This window comes from Harpia harpyja, chromosome 11 (assembly GCF_026419915.1).
Source record: "Harpia harpyja isolate bHarHar1 chromosome 11, bHarHar1 primary haplotype, whole genome shotgun sequence".
NCBI classification, from domain to species: Eukaryota; Metazoa; Chordata; class Aves; order Accipitriformes; family Accipitridae; genus Harpia; species Harpia harpyja.
The window spans coordinates 28,779,361-28,795,687 of record NC_068950.1 but is presented as its reverse complement, the minus strand read 5'-3'; the positions used below and the strand labels follow the sequence as shown (position 1 = coordinate 28,795,687).

Below are 16,327 nucleotides of genomic sequence, written 5' to 3'. Positions count from 1 at the left end.
AAGTTTCTCAACTGGTGGCCAGGAGCGGAGCGGGGCGGGCGGCGCCCTAACGGCCGCGCGCGCGCGCCTCTCCCCAGCGTCCGGGCGGGCGGCGCGGCCACCGCTGCCCACCTGACTCCCTCCTTCCTCTCCATTCCCCTCCTCCTCCTCCTCGCCCCCTCCCTTTCTCTCCTTTTTTTTTTTTTTTTCCTCCCCTTTCACTCATTCCTTTGTCTTCTCGGGGATTGGCAGGTTTTATTATTCCGCCTGAACAAGCCGGGGGCGGATTGGCTGCGGCGGGCTGACGGCGGAGCCGAGCCGGAGTGTAGTTGGGATTCTGCTCTGTCAGTAACACATGTGTGAGGGGCAGCGGGCAGCACACGCACACGGACACACACACGCCACACGCGCGCGCGCGCGCAGGGACACACGCACTCTCACACACGCTCACACTCCACACACACACGCTCACGCAGGCAGAGGGGCCTCCTCTCCGCGTCCTGCCAGCGCCGCCGCCGCAGGATCCCCGGCAGCAGCTCCGCGCCCGGCCCCTCGCAAACTCGCCGGCTCTCGCCCTCTCCTGTGAGGCGCTTCGGCGGGCCGCGGCCGGCCGGCTCCGCGCCGCGGGAGGCTCGGGAGCCGCCACAGCCCAGAGAAGGGGGCGGAGGTGGGGGGGGGGCGGGGGGGAAGCGGTACAAAGTGAAGCCACATTGCCAAACTTACCCGGCGATTGCAGCAGCGAGCGGCGGCGGCGCCCTGCGTGTGCAGCTCAGCGGCAGGGACTGAGCTCTGCAGCTCCCCTCCCGGGAAGCGGGAGCTGGAGGAAGGACCCAGGCAGACGCCTCTCATAGAAATATCTATATTTTTCCAGCCTGGGCTGCCCCTTGCCGGGCGGGGGGGCTCCCTCCAGCGCTGCCGAAAGCCAGAGAGAGGGCGAGCGCTGTGTTTGTTTCTTTGCAAGGAGACCTCCTCAGGCACCCCGAGCGGCGTTGCTCCCCGGCCTTTTGCAATATAGAGGGGAAGCAGGTAAGAAGTGCCGGTAATTACCCCTTATTTTCCAGCGTACGTGCGTGCGGTCGCATGCCCGCGCCCCCTGCCCCGCCGCCGTCCCGCGCTGCCGGCCGCCGCGGCGGAGGGGCGCGGAGCGGGGCGCCCCGGGCGCGGGGGGAGCCGCGGGCCCCGGCATTGTCGCGGCCCCCGCGTACAAAGCCTGGCGGCGGCCGCCGCTCGGGGCGGCTTTCCTTTCCCCCCTTTCCAGCTGCCGCCGGGAAAGGGCTCTGCCTGCCTCGGCTGTGAATGGAGGGGACGCGGGGAGGAGGGGGGGGGGCGGCTGGGGCACCCGCTTCCCCCGTAGTAAACACTGTTCTGAAACAGTGGCAGAAAAGATCAAAGTGAGCTCTCTATTTCTCTCCTCTCCAGTTCCCTTCCTGCCCCCCACACGGTCTTTTGTTTCAATCCAGGAGAAATCCGGTGAATCACCTAATTAAAACCAAGACATGAATTAAGCATCCATTTTTGTACTACAAATTGCCAGCTCTCCGCTTGTCCCTCCCTTGGTCTCCATTAAAAAAACACCAGAGACGCTGTTAAAAGGGGGGGGTATTTTGCCTCTAGCTTCCAGCTCTGCTTTCTATTTCACTGACTCCTATCCCAGGACCTAAATTGCTTGGCTGTGTAATTACTAGAGTAAGCCTATTTAAGTTAAAAGCTTCCCCCCCCCCCCAGCTCTAAATGAAACTTGATGAGGGCCCGTCCTTAGTTATCAAGGGAGTCACTTTCTGGTCAGTCCTCTTGATTCATCTTTTTAGATTTAATCAGCATTAAGGTATTGCTTGTCCTTAAGAGCTTTAGCTTAATGGGGTTACTGGATGGTTTTCTCAGTATAACATTTCCCGTTTTGTATTTATATATATTTGCCTTCGACAAAGACGGGCTAAGGTGGTGGCATAGAGTCTTTTTCTTTCTTTTAAGAAATCCGAAGTGATTTAAAGCGTAGGGAAACGGTTTAAAGACTCGGAGCAGGAAATGCAGATTCATTTAGGCTGTAGCTGGAAACTGTAACAAAAGGCAATTCCTTGAACAAATGCATCAGAAATCAATTTACATAAAGGTATATGATGCGTTCGGATAAATGCAATGCTAATGGCTTTTAGAGTGGTTTTCTTTCCAAAGTCTCGGGGTTTTTGTTACAGCTTAATTGGTGCAGTTCTTCTGGTTTATTGTGCGGTCACTGGACATACCTCCAGGTACTCTTTCTGAGGAAATGTGTGTTTAAAATCGGCCTCAGTTCTCCTCCTCCTGCAGCCGAGTTGGGCCAGTGGCAGGAAAAGTTCGCCCTCGCTGCTCTGGAGGTATCAGTCTGAAGGTCCTTAGCAGATAGCCAGATGCCTCGGCATGAGCACATACGGCTTACAAAGGACAAAGACAAAACATGCTGCTTAATTGGCAGTAAATAACTTGATCTTTTTATAGTATAAGTGACTAGAGGCACACCGGGAGTTTGTTGGACTCTGGATTGAAGGCAACAAATTAATCGGTTTAGAGTAAGCTTTATGAATTGATTCCTATATTATCTCTCGGTTGTCCTGCTTGCATAAAGCATTTATTAGAAAGTGAAAAATGCCGTTAGTAGCAGTTTTGGGGGCGGCCAGAGTAACTCCAGCCGGAGCGGTGCACTTCATCATTCTTCTGCTTTCCTATGGTCGGTAAACTTTTTTTTTTTTTTGAGTAACAAAGCTTTAGCATTTAAGCTGCTGATCAAGGGCAGATTAGTGAGACAAAAGTTGAGTATGTTTGTGCAGGAAGTTAACAGGCGTCCTAAAGTTCAGTGATCTATTATTCGGGCCAGTGTCCTCAGTCTGGAGTGTTTTCTCTGGGTGTTTTTATGTCTCCAAAATAAAACGCAAGAAAAATAAAATCCCGAGGTCTGGACGGCCGGTTCCGAGCCCCTCGTTACCGCCCCGAGCCTGCAGAGTCTCTCCTAGACTGAAAAACCAGTTTCACAACTTTTTTTTTTTTTTCCACTCTTCACACACTTTTTTTTTTTTTTTCATAAGCAAAACAAACCCCGGGACTGTTCCTGACTTGTGAGCTGCAGCTGCACAAGCCCGGAGCGGGGGGGGTGGTGGGGGAAGCGCTGGCGGCGGGGCGCGCTCGCTCTGCTCGCCCCCCCCCCCGCCGCCGGCCGGTCCCCCGCCAGCTGCGCGGCCCCGTGCCTGCCCCGTGCCCCGGCCCGGCCCCGGGAGCGGCGCTGGCCCCGCCGCGGGCGAAGCGGGAGGCGGGCGGGGTGCTGGGCGCCGCCGGCCCGTCCCTGACCCGCCTCCGGCCGTCTCTCCGCGCAGGCCATGGTGAACCCCGGCGGCAGCTCGCAGCCGCCCCCGGTGACGGCGGGCTCCCTCTCGTGGAAGAGGTGCGCCGGCTGCGGGGGGAAGATCGCCGACCGCTTCCTGCTCTACGCCATGGACAGCTACTGGCACAGCCGCTGCCTCAAGTGCTCCTGCTGCCAGGCCCAGCTGGGGGACATCGGCACCTCCTGCTACACCAAGAGCGGCATGATCCTCTGCAGAAACGACTACATCAGGTGAGGCGACGGCCGGGCTGGCGGGAGCCACTTTCCCCCTTCCTCCCTGCCTTTTTTTTTTTTTGTCTTTTTTTCCCTTTTTTTTTTTTCCCCCTTTATTTCTCAGGGTGGGTCGGTGCGCGCGGGGTGGGGGGGTGGGCTGGCTCAGGATCGCTCCTTCATGAGGAGTGGAGAGACGTGCGGGTGCGGATGTTAAGCGCCTAGCCCAGGGCGCAGTTGCGACTGCCAAGCGGAGGGAAGAGTTGGAGGGGGGGTGGAACGACGACTGTAACTTTAAAGTGGTTTGTCAGCACAAAACAAGTCCTAACTAAAAATAAACAGCAATCAGAGAGGCTAAATTAATCTGCTTTGTTGTAGTGTTGAAGGAGAAGTGTGCATATCTGAACGGTAAATGTTAAAATCGTAGAGCTTAAATAAGGCTGTGGCAGAGGTGCGAAATAATGAAATGCCTGCCTTTAGTATCTGATTAATTATGATATTTACATAAGCACCTTTAAACTCCTTTGAGTGGAAACAGAATGACTCATTCTCTGTTCTCCTTGTGAAAGAGCTGATTAACTGTCAGTTGGAGGGCCACCGATTCTACTTATAGCCCAAACCGGTGGTATGATGTTTGTCTTCGCATTTGTTACAGAGAAGCTTTGAACCAACGTTTTTCTTAACTTCCAGTGTAGAAAATGCAGGGGATAGGAGAGGAGGGATATGCTCTTGCCCTTTATTTCTCATCTCTTTCTTTTTTGAAGCTGTTGGCTTTAAATGCCACAGATTTGGGTAGGGGGAACTAAGCCTTATTAATCTCGCATCTGTTGGGGTACGGTAAGATTACGCAGAGTATCCCTTCCAACGAGTTTCTAATATAATTAATAGAAAGAATTCATGAGGTCAGGTGCCCGTACGATCTTTTCAGGTGAACTCAAGCTACTTAAACTCATTAATTTAAAAGGAGGCATTTTGAAGGATTACACATTTAATTTGAGTAAATGGTTTGATAGACTGATGCACATGAATGCTTCAAGGAGGTGTTCTATTTCAACATTCAGTAATTAAAAAAAACAACAAAAAAGCCCCATACCTTCCCAGCATAGCAGAAATGCTTAGTTAAAACAAATTGTGTTTTGTTTAAATGCTTCTGGCTTCTCATTTACAGTAAATGTGAAGAGTTAACCCGGGTTTTTCCTTCTACCTGATGGTCAAAAAGTTCCACTTTCTTTCGTCCTTCCTGGAAAAAAAACCAAACCGAAACAAAAAAAAGCCCCAGCTACCAAATGTTACGAGTTTGCTTATCTTGTAAAACTTGACTTCCATTTGAGCAGATCAGGACTGTACTGAATGTGTGTGTGCATATGCCTGGAGACCTCCTTAGTCTAAAAAAGACGGAGTTAGGACTTGGTTACTCTGACAGTGCAGCCTCTGTCCTGATATATGGCTGCATCGTGGGTCAGTTAAGTAGGTGAAACACAGCTCCTCAGTATCTTTGAGGAGTCAGAGCCTTAGCTTCGCTGGTTTTGGGGGTGTTTTTAGAGAGAAATGCTAGAAAATCGGCACACGGGGTTTTCAGTGGTGCTTTTCGGTCATCATCCTAAGCAACAAGCCTAAACCTGGCAGAATTGTGATTAAATAGAGCAGAACGGTGTTAGGGAGAGAGTCTCGTTTGAAGTGGAAAAATTGACACTACTGTTAAGATGCACTGAATAGTACAGATTCATCACTCGACCAACACCATCAAACAAACCCTCATGTCTGATTACTGCTAATTAAAAAGAGAAGATGCGTCCACTGTATCCCAGAGGCAAGTTCAGGCAAGCTTATCGCAGTCCTCTGGTTTTGTGTTGCCAAAAATTAATACTCGTTTATTTTAATGTAGGCGATTATGAATAGGATGCTTTATCAGATGAGGGTTTTGAATTGATCTCCTTGTTCTATCGCCTGACTTCTCTTTAGATCTGTGTAATTTGACTTGCAAAAATAACTCTGACAGATGCTTGCTGAAACTTGAACTGGACACCGTACACTCGAGGTGGGGTAGGACGGTCTAGCCCTGCCAGGGCTGAGTTAAGTTGGAGCTTTCCCGCTGGAAACGGACTTCACGGGCTTCCACGTGGGTTGTGCGGGCGTGAGCAAGGCCCTCGCCCTTTTCTTGCTCGAAATGGCCTCATTTGGTTGTGGAGGCGATGCCACCCATTTGGCAGTGAGTCTCTCCAGTTCCCCTCTGCCATCCTCCCCCCTCTTAATTTTCGGTAGGGCTTTTGCGGCAGCACATTCCCTTCCCCAGGCAAGAGCCACGGGCCCAGTTCTTAATTGGAGACGCGGGGCATGCTAGACACGACTAACAAAATGAGAAAGAGGATTGATCGGCCCGGCAGGCGCCAGGTGAAAGGGACTTGACTCCTTCAGGCCAAGACCACGGGGCCGTTTATTAATGAGCTTTTTAACCGTCTGAGGTTGTACGTGTGGTTTTTTTTGTTGTTGTTTAAACAACACACCACTCCCCTTTCCCTCCCCGCCCCCCCCCCCCCCCCCCAAACGCGACAACAAATTAGCCGTAGAGCTACAGCGGCAGCTTTCACTGAAAGCCAAGGTTTCTGGGAAAAGAGAGGGGGGCGAAAATCCCAGTGCCTTCCCCTCCCTCCCCACCGCGAGCAGCGCGCTTGCAGGGAGGGGAGCGCAGCGCAGCCCAGCAGCCCTCCCAACCTTAAGATGCCAGATAAAGCAGCAGCGTGGCAGCGAATCCGCACAATTAAAAGCTTTAATTAGTGTCTCCTCCATTTTCTCTTAGTTCTGATAGGTTTTATCTAATGAGATCTGGTCCCTGGCTTAGATCTGCTCGGAATGACGTGTCCGAAATGAATGAGAGCCGCGTCGCAAACAAAACATTTAATTAACAAAATTGGCCTCTAAGAGAGAGCAGGGAGTGGTGGGGAAGGGGAAGAGGGGGGAGGCTGCCCAGGCGCGTCTTAAAGGGGCAGCGCCCGCGGCCCCTCCCTCCCCTCCCCGGGCAGCCCGCTCCGCGCAGCGCGGCGTGGGCGCCGCCAGCCCGGCCCCTTCGGCGGGGGGTGCGTGGGGCCGCGGCGGGGCCGGGCAGCCGCCGTGTGCTCCGCGCCGCGCCGCCGCGGGGCGGGGGCCGGCAGGCAGCGGGTTCATTTCCCTGGTAATCAGCGGCAAGCTGCTATATTCAGGGAATGCTGTCCCTTTAATTGAACAGGCTAGGTAATTAAATGGCACTTTTCCAATAGGACGTGCTAGGTAAATCTAATAGTTGGTTATTTAATATCACTTTGAAGTCTGCCCACTCAAGCACAATGACAGCACAGGAGCATGTGAACTATTAGCTAGGAAAAAAAAAAAAGCCAGGATCTCAAAAATTAATTAAATCGCATGCAATTTAGGGGGAACGTTTATCTTGATTTGTCATAACAGAATTAATTCAAGGCCTCCAATTCACTTGGGGGCAGATCTGTTACTCTGAATTAACCAAGCGTAATTTGGCTGGGGTTTTTTTTGTTGTTTTTTTTTTTTTCCCCTTCCCCTTCTCTAATGCAGCACTTGCCATTATGCACAGCCCCCCTTTTAAGTATCAATAGCTTCTGGTGCTTTTAAGGTGCTTGGTCTCTAGTTATTCTGAAGTACCTTTAATGGACTTGGCTCCAGGCGTAATTTCTGTGTTGCCTTTCTTTGTTACATTTAATATAGCTAGTGCAGAATTTAGATTAAATATAGGGATTGTACAGAAACACCAATCGCTTCTGGATCAGTAGGTCTGGATGTGCATTTCTCTTTGATAGAGCTTGGATATATATTTGTGGGCACAAATGTGCACCGTGTTGTGCAAGAACCAGAGCACTTAAATCTGTCTCCACGATTTTAGAAACAACTGGAACCTCATTTTGTTAGTCTAAGTTGCTAGAGATGTGTTTCTGCTGATACTGAATTTTGAGCAGCAGGACGGGAAACTGGGCTGAAAAGGTTTCTTGCTGCCTTCATTCCCACTCTAGTGAAAGTTCTGAGTGGGGAAAAAAAAAAAAAGGCACCAAACCAAAACCCAGGAGCATTTGTGTGTTTGGGGGTGTGGGGAATGCTGTGTTGGAACCACAGAGTAGTTAATTTAAGGTGGCTCAGTGAAGTGCTGCTAAGTGTAGAAGCGCTGCCTTGTCCGTATAGGGAACCTCTTGATGTTTGTGATTGATTGCATTGCCCAAATGTTGAAATATTAATGACCTTCTTGGACTGAGGACCCAAAGAGGAAACTGAAACCAATTCTGTCATCACAATTAAAGAGTCCCCTGGCTTTAATTAGCCTGACCTGGGGTATCTCTACCCATTGCTGCAGTTAAAGAGAAAAGAGCCCATTAAAGTCCAGTCTGAGACCGATAGCTACTTAATTGAGCACCTAAAGCCTCAAGCCTTTTAAATCAAATACTGTCCTGGACAGTCCCCCTGGTTAGATAATTAGCTCTCCAGCCTCTCAGAAACCATGTGAAACAACTTTTTCAGTAAAGAATAGTTACTGTGGAAGACTTCCTTTACTGGTAAGGAGGAATAACATTTTTTTTTTAAAGATAAAACCTTTTTCCTGTTAATGGTATTACAGAACAAAACCATTCAATAACAGTAGGGAAGGAAAAATAAGCTTAATTTTCCTGGTAAATAATACAAGGCAGCAGAAAGGTGTTCTGACTTTGCATGTAATTTTTAGGAATTTTAGCAGAAGATTCAGCTGAAGTGACTTCCCAAAACAGAATTGTTCTGGGAATGTGCTTAGGGAAAACCTAAGATGTGTGGAAAGCCTCTGGATTAGTTTGACTCCATTTATTAGAATTCACAGACATTCAAGGTGTACGACCACTTCTAGTCAGAGAGAATTGTATAACAAATGAATGCTTAATGAAGACAAGTAGTGCAACGAGCTCAGTGTTCTGAAAGCTGTGTTTTCAGTTGGGTGGTGCAGTTGTACGGAGGGTTGCGAGAGACTGACTGCTCACCAGGTTCAGATTCTCCTGGACAAGTAACATTGTCTGTTCATCTTTGCCTTTCTTCCTCCACCCTACCCAGCAATGCCCTTGTCGCCACCCCCTCACCCTAGATTTTTGGATCTTTGCTGTGGAAATGTAACAGTGCCTTGCCACCTCCTCTTGCAGTGCTTCCCATGCACCTTTTCTACGTGCCAACTTCATTACTACTAACAATGGAGGAAGAAAAATGCATATCGTAAAGCTTTGGAAGTAACCTTAATACATCCTGTAACTACTCGGAACTGGTCCTGATTTAGAAGATGCCCTAGTAATGGACCCTTAGTTTCCAGACAGTTTAGTCCCTTTGGCTGGAGGTCCTGACAATGTATTAGTTCAGCTTTCCCTTTGTAACCACTGTGATTCTGCAAGAACGTGTCAATGTGTCGTGGATCTCAGACTAATTAGTTTTGAAATGGAGTTTTGATTGAACTCTTCAAATCGATGCTGCTGCAAAATTTGTTTCTCAGCTTCCTATTAAAAGCCATCTTAAGGGGCAGTTTTACTACTCTCTCTGTCGTTCAGTCGATACATTTAATAACAACTTACAGGCTATTTTCAATAAAGTGGCGACAGCAAATTAGTAGTTTGAACATGACAAGCCTCCTCTGCAAGCTCAGATTCTGAAAATTCAAAGCAATTATTTTTATACAGAGGCACACTGCAATCATTCAGATTACGGGTATTCTGTTGTAATGCGTCTCCTAGGTTGACACAAACAGAATTTTATGACTTTATTTGGACAGGAAGGAGATGCAAATATTAATATTTATTATGACACCAATACGCTAATTTGTAAATCCTATTACTATGTTTTACATCGTGCAGAAAAGTGGGTCTGTGACCCTGCCAGCTAGTTCAGTTTCCCTTTTTACTGTGAAATGATTGTGGTAGTCTTTATAAATATTTGTGTATATTAGAGACGTGCGCAAAAGCAAATAAAGGTTTTCTAATTCTAGCTAATGCGGCCTGTAAAAGTAGAACTCAATAATCATTATTGTATTATATTTTGAATCGATGCGTTGTGCCTTTAAATGGATTTGAAGAATTATGTATATATTTTTCTTCACTCTTCTGCCTATTTTCCCCCTCCCCCTACTGCCTGTGCCCCCCCCCCAATGGCAGATGTTGTGGTCTCATTTGATTGCATAGGAAAACTGCAGTGATACAGCAAACACCCAGAGAGATATGATGACAAATGGGTCCAGATCCCGGTAAATTACTTTCTGCTCAAATCGAAATTTCATTCAGTTTGTTGCTAGCAGAGATGAAGTAATCTAAATTGTGGACTCAGGAGCAGATAGAGGGAAGTTGGAGCAAGCATTTCATTATCAAGAGAGAGAGAAGGTTAGGATGAAAGAGATGAGCAGAGGCAAATCTAAAGTGTTGACACCATGATTGAAAAGGTTAACCCATACACATTATATATCAACCTGGATAGCAGAGAGTTTCTAATGGAAACTCCGCACTGATGGAGGTTTACTGGAGTTTCAATACACCGAGCATGATGTCTTCTTAGATATACAATCAAATCCTCTTAACCCTTTTGATGACTCATATCTCAAGATATGATTAAAGTACAAAAGAGTTCTTCATATAATTTCAAGGACACAATGCATTTAAACTCCAGTCATGAATTGTATCTTTTTTTTTTTATGATGAACCCAGTAATCTGATAAAATGTGTGTAGTACAGAATTGTTTGTGTTTCTAGAGGTGTAAGTCAATATTTCTGATTAAATCCTGTGTAACCACATCCAAGGTGGGGTGAAGCTAGCAGTTGTTACACAAAAAACATACTTTTTCATATTATGACACGTAAGCAAGTTGGAAGATGGGGGTCAGAAGTCTAAAACAGTTGTGTAATAAACCATTGCAGTGATGCGCAAAAATGCTTAGAGCCTCCCATGTATCAAATTATTCATGATCATCACCTCTGTTTCAGGTTATTTGGAAATAGTGGTGCTTGCAGTGCCTGTGGACAGTCCATTCCTGCCAGTGAGCTGGTCATGAGGGCACAGGGCAACGTCTATCATCTTAAGGTGAGGGGTTTTTCTTCTATGTACTTTATTTTTTTTTTTTTTTTAGTAGCTGATTATTACTGCTTTGCTTCTTTAGTATAAAATCTGCATCTGCTTATGAATGAAATGCAAAGCAATAACTAGAAATATGAGTATATATTATAAAGCTTCCCTTAGTGTGTAGCTTTGTTCCCTCGTAATCGGTAAAACTATACTTGAGTTATGTACTGCATAGTCCCAACAGGTAAGACTAATGCCGTACTTGGAGATACTAGAAACCAAGCAGCTTCATATCTCAACTGTACTTGCAGTCTCTGAAGTGTAATTTTCAAACCTGCAGCATACTTAATTTGTGCTGTAGTTTCACGTGCTGTCTCTTTCCTTTTTCAGTGTTTTACATGCTCTACCTGCCGGAATCGCCTGGTCCCTGGAGATCGGTTTCACTACATCAATGGCAGTTTATTTTGTGAACATGATAGACCTACAGCTCTCATCAATGGCCATTTGAATTCACTTCAGAGTAATCCACTACTGCCAGACCAGAAGGTGAATACTCAACAATTACTAATAAGCTTTATTAGAGCTAAATGAAGATCAATTTCTTTTCATTCTAATAGTGGACATTCCCCACCCCTGCAAGGAGACCTTTAAGTAACTGAACTTACCTTAAATAACTTAGGCATGGGGTATGGTGAGAAAATACTAACCTTTTAAATATGACATATAGGGTGAGTCAGTTTATTTTGGTTTGGGCATGTGTATCTGTACAGCTGTTGAACTCCTTATGTACAAAGTGAAATGGAGAGCATACATTAATATAAACTCTTAACAAAGAGAAGTATTTTATTTTATAATCTTGAAATTAAGGGCTACAAGAGAGCAGGTTTCTGTGGGAGGAAAATTAGATCCTTTAATGTGGAAATAAATGTCTTGCGAAGAGAAGGTTCCTGAACTAAACCAATGTATTTCACTTTAGTATTAAGGTTTTAGTTGAGGAAGCATGCTGGGGTGCTCTTTCAGAAGTATTTTCTTGTCTGTTTTGTATGTCATAACTCAGATTTAAAAACCAAAGTGCTATTTTCTTATCGCTCCATAACACTAATAGCTCAACTAGAGATTGTATATCTCTGTGGTTGATAGCTCTTGGTTTCTAGCTAAATGAGTAAATAATGACTGTACAAATCATACAGAGAAGAAGAAAAAAAAATTCTGATCAACAGTTGTCCTGTAACTCTGAAACTAGATAGTTTTAGATCTATTTTAATCTCCTTAATAAGTCCTAAAGCTATGCAAGTGAGTGCATTTTGATAACTGCTGTGCCTAATTTGTAACAATTACTGTCAACCTTGAGTTAAGAGACTGTTCATTCCACCCTGGTCCAGAAAAGAGTGAATGTATGACTCTTGCACATAATTTTATTCACATCATATTTCATACTGATTATGTATTGATGACATTGATTCATTTACTCTTTACAGCGCCACTTGCATGGATATTAAATCTTATTGACCACAGATGAATTTTAATTTCAGATTGGTGATAGATTTTTCCATCAGCTCTGATAGTATATTTGACTTTTTCATCATTAACCCAGGCAATCACACAGCACTGAGTTATTGCAATGAAACAAAAAGTGCACACTTCAGTTGGTAATTCTTTATAGATTTACAATAGGAACTTCATTAATGTCTGTAAGGATCACAAAAAATAACATTTGTCTGCAAATAGGAATTTGGAAGATTAAAAAAATCCGAGACAAATGCTAGGCTGACCTATTCTGTAATGTACAGAATATTTTTTAGTGCTTTCAGTTAGTGGAGAAATATGTCCAAGAAAACACAAAATGGTTTTTAATTTCCATGATTTTTTTTGTTGTGTTGCTACATTTCAATATCTTTGTTTGCTTTTTTTTCTGTGCATAAATTTACTGATTAATTTTAAGTATTCTTTCAAGTCTTATACAGTGAATGTAATTACATCAAAATAAAACATGGACCTTTTTTATTTACTTAATTTGTCAATCGAGGTGATGAGAGAGTTGAGTACAAAAGTCCTATATAGTTAGGCAGAACAAAGATAATTAAGATTGGAGGAGAATGTGCAGCCTCTTCTCAAGCAAGTACAAATACAGTTAAAGATTCATAGATTTATACTGTTGTGAATTTTAATGAAACAAATCTGTAATATAGACTAGCTAGCAGTGAATCTGTTAAATGAATATTTGTAGGTATCCCATTTCAAAATATAGGTAAAACCATTCATCTTTATACACTGCAGTAAAAGGTTTACCATTCTGAGAGAGTGGTTTATCCACTTGTCTTCTACGAATGTAAAGTTTAATGTAACTTCAAATAGGTGTCTAAATTGTCATTTAGTTTTATCAGTTTCTTACTATGCCTTAGCAAAACATAAAAATGATTTAGTTGCAGTAAAAGCAGTAGACATGATGAGGAACATAGAACATGGAAAAGAGAAGTAATACTGGACTGGGCTTGCAGAGCTCACGGCTGTAGACACCTGGTAGAAGCTAAATGCAGGGAAAATAGTGAGAACAGGTTTTTATTAGTTCCTGTCACCGACTATTAACTGCATTGCTACAGTCAATGAAGAGGTATTAGGGAGAAGATTGGGGGGAGGGATTATAGTTTGGGGTTTTTTTTCTTTATAATATAATCGCTCTAGAAAATAGTGTAAGTTCTCCTACCAGTTTTCAAAGGGAAATTGCAGAGCACCTGAGCCCCAGAAAAGTGAAATATAGTTGAGGAGACAAGTTGATAATTCATGGATTTGTCAGATTTCTGGAGTTTGGGAAGCTACAGGGGCAGGTGCCAAAAGGGTTGTGTTTTATATTTTGGCTTTTTAACAGGCTAAAGATGTTTACATCAGAGATGTTTTCCAGAAAACTGTGTGGTTTAGGGCCACTAATTAAAAATGTTCTTCCATTATGATGGAGTTGGCTGTAACAGGTACTTTTTACTAAACATTAAAGATCAGTCTCCAGGTTATTCTACAACTAGAGATTATCGACAAAGCAGAATATCCACAGGGTTTTTTATTAAACTGAAGAGTTTGAGAGATACTCCCAGCATTAAACCACATTTTTGTTGCGTATGTGAAGGTGACAGTTATGAACTCACTATTGTCTTAATATAGTTTATGGGTTAATAGCTATTGGTGATTGGCGCAGGCAGAAGGGATTGCATGACCTAACTTAGTTTAAAAACTTGCTTTTGTTTTTAAGGAGGCAGATGCAGTGATGTTGGCTATTCCTGCCTTTTGCCTCCCTGAGGCAATTCACACATGTAAATTATAACTTCCCATCACTTGCTATGTAGTTTGAAAAAAACCCTGTTTTCTCTAAACTCGGTACTGCTTGCCTACAGAATGCAAACTCTTAGTTTGTGATGTCCTGTGTGCCGTTTCATTTGAGGGGGCTGTACTGTCAAGAATTCTCTAGGCTTTTTCGGTAGTGGTAGTATTCCTGTAGTATTTCTTGTCTGCAACAGTATTACCACCTACTAAAAGTGTAAATTTTCCACTGGTTGGCAATGTTCGTAGCAAACGTGTCTTCAGCTTCTATACTTTTAAATAAAGTATGAGTTAGATTATGTCTCAGAGAAGATCTTAAAAATCTTCTAGTTTACATATCACTCAACAATTCCCTTGTAGTTACATAATTGGTGTTGTCTGTGTCCATAGTAGAAGATATTTGATGCTCATTTATTAAATATGCTTGCTGGCTGCTCCCTAATCTTTGTTCTGGACAGACAAATTACCTTTCTCACACTGAGCTTCAGCTCTGGGGAATTAAACCTCCAAGCCTCTACTACTTTAATTAGCTTGGAAGTGGGGGGTTGCAGTTACTAATAGACCTCAGGCTTTTAGTAACTTAGAGAAAGGGTGAAAAAGAACTTCCTGGGAAGCGCAAAATGTCATTTAAAAACCATAAAAATCTAATATATATTATTTCATTTTGGTAATTGCAAACAGATTGTATTTGAAGACTATGGATGATCATTTCTATTTTATCCATGAAAGTTTAGATTTTTATTGAGTTAGACACTTTTAATTATCGCAATTCATTAACACCAGTGTGAAAGCGCATGTTTGACTTCATATATTAAAATGTTTATGTAACATTAACTAACATACCAGATGAGGAATTTTAAATGGGGGGGGCAAAATCCTGAAATATCTATATTTAGCTCTTGTGCAATGCAGCATATTAACCAAAGTTGCCTTGGGAGGATATTGGCTGTACTTCTTATTTGCTTTACACACTATTTCTTCCAATTATAAGATCATATTGCTGGCTTCTTCAAAGGCATGGCGTAATGTTTCTTCCCTTTTAAAAGGGGCCCAGAAAAACCACCTTATTCACTGTACAATTTGTTACCAGAAAGTACACTTATTTATTGTTGTCTTCCCCCCTGCCCGCCCCCTCACCCCCCGCTCTTTTTAGTAGTGAAACTGCGGAAAGTGTTTGCTTTTTGCTATTTGAAGTTGAAACGTTAGCAGCATGAATGGATAGTGTAGAAAGCCTTAATCAAGTCACAGTTGGAAAGTAATCTAATAAAAGAGAGATTAGTGAATAAGGAAAAGACAAAAGCAGTTATGTTGCAGTTTCCTATCTCAAATTTAGTATTCTAGCTAAGATACCCATTTTTATTTCTTACAGGTCTGCTAAAAGGTCAGAGTAATGCAGAATGCGTGCCTTCATCTCAAATTTTGTTCATCACAGATGGATCCCATGTCTCCAAGTAGACAAGTCACCTTTGTAGCTAGCATCAGTGCCAGCTCCATACCATTGCACCTTCTTTATTCTTGATTGCCCTTCCCACATTTATTGGTGTATTAAAATGACTGAATATGAACATTAAGGACTCCATGAACCTGGGCTAATGGGAGACTGTAGAGAAAATGAAAAAAGATCCACCGGAGGACATCTTGGGGGGGGCGGGTGGGGAAGATGACTAATGAAGCTAATTAAAAGAAGCATTCAAATCTGCTTTCTACCCTCATTAACAATTAGCAGGGCACTGGCCAGTTTGTACCCTGTGTTTTACCTTAACAACATTCTATTTGCTCTTTGTATATTTAAGTGTTGTAAGGAAATGTGTTTCAAACTGAACATGAGATAAAGATGTGGCTTTTGTGATATTCTATCACAAACACTTTTATTGTATCTCTGTAAAATACAATGTATGTATGCATGTAAGTGTTTTTGTCCTAATGTTGCTACTTCCCATGGCAAAAAAAAAAAAAAGAAAAAAAAAAGGCTCATAGCAGCTACTGTGTAGAAATTTTCACCTACTTCTAATTTGCTGAATGAAGAAAAATCTTTTATTTGTGATATTTTCAGAGACATTTGCTCTAGTATGGTGTATTTAAATAATAAAAAAGTAAAACAAACACTGAATTGAGTATGGGTTTTAGAAGCTTTTTTTTTTTTTTAACAACTACGTTCAAAACATTATTCTGAAACTATATTTTACGTAGTCATTACCTTAATTGCCAATTACCTTTAAAAGCAGCTTTTTGGTTTGGGTGGTTTTTTTGTCTTATGCAAGTAAAGAATCTGTTAAACTACTTAACGGTGTTACTTTTGGCAAGGATACAGAGCACTACTTCAAAATGATCTTTATTTTTCATTGAGATTCTTAAATCTGGTAACAGCGAGTATATTATAATTCATATTGCAGTGAATTATGGTACGCATATAGGTATTGTGGTCTCTTTCTA

The 16,327-nt window shown here is 43.5% G+C and overlaps 1 protein-coding gene across 1 annotated transcript; it reads left to right on the top strand.

Moving 5' to 3' along the window:
• The first annotated feature begins 357 nt into the window (after positions 1-357).
• LMO4 (LIM domain only 4) lies at positions 358-16,004 on the top strand. Its single transcript, XM_052802366.1, has 5 exons — positions 358-1,005; positions 3,321-3,559; positions 10,510-10,606; positions 10,976-11,131; positions 15,264-16,004. The coding sequence occupies exons 2-5, from the start codon at positions 3,324-3,326 to the stop codon at positions 15,270-15,272; spliced, it is 498 nt and encodes a 165-aa protein (XP_052658326.1). The 5' UTR covers positions 358-1,005; positions 3,321-3,323; the 3' UTR covers positions 15,273-16,004.
• The last annotated feature ends 323 nt before the right edge of the window (positions 16,005-16,327 follow it).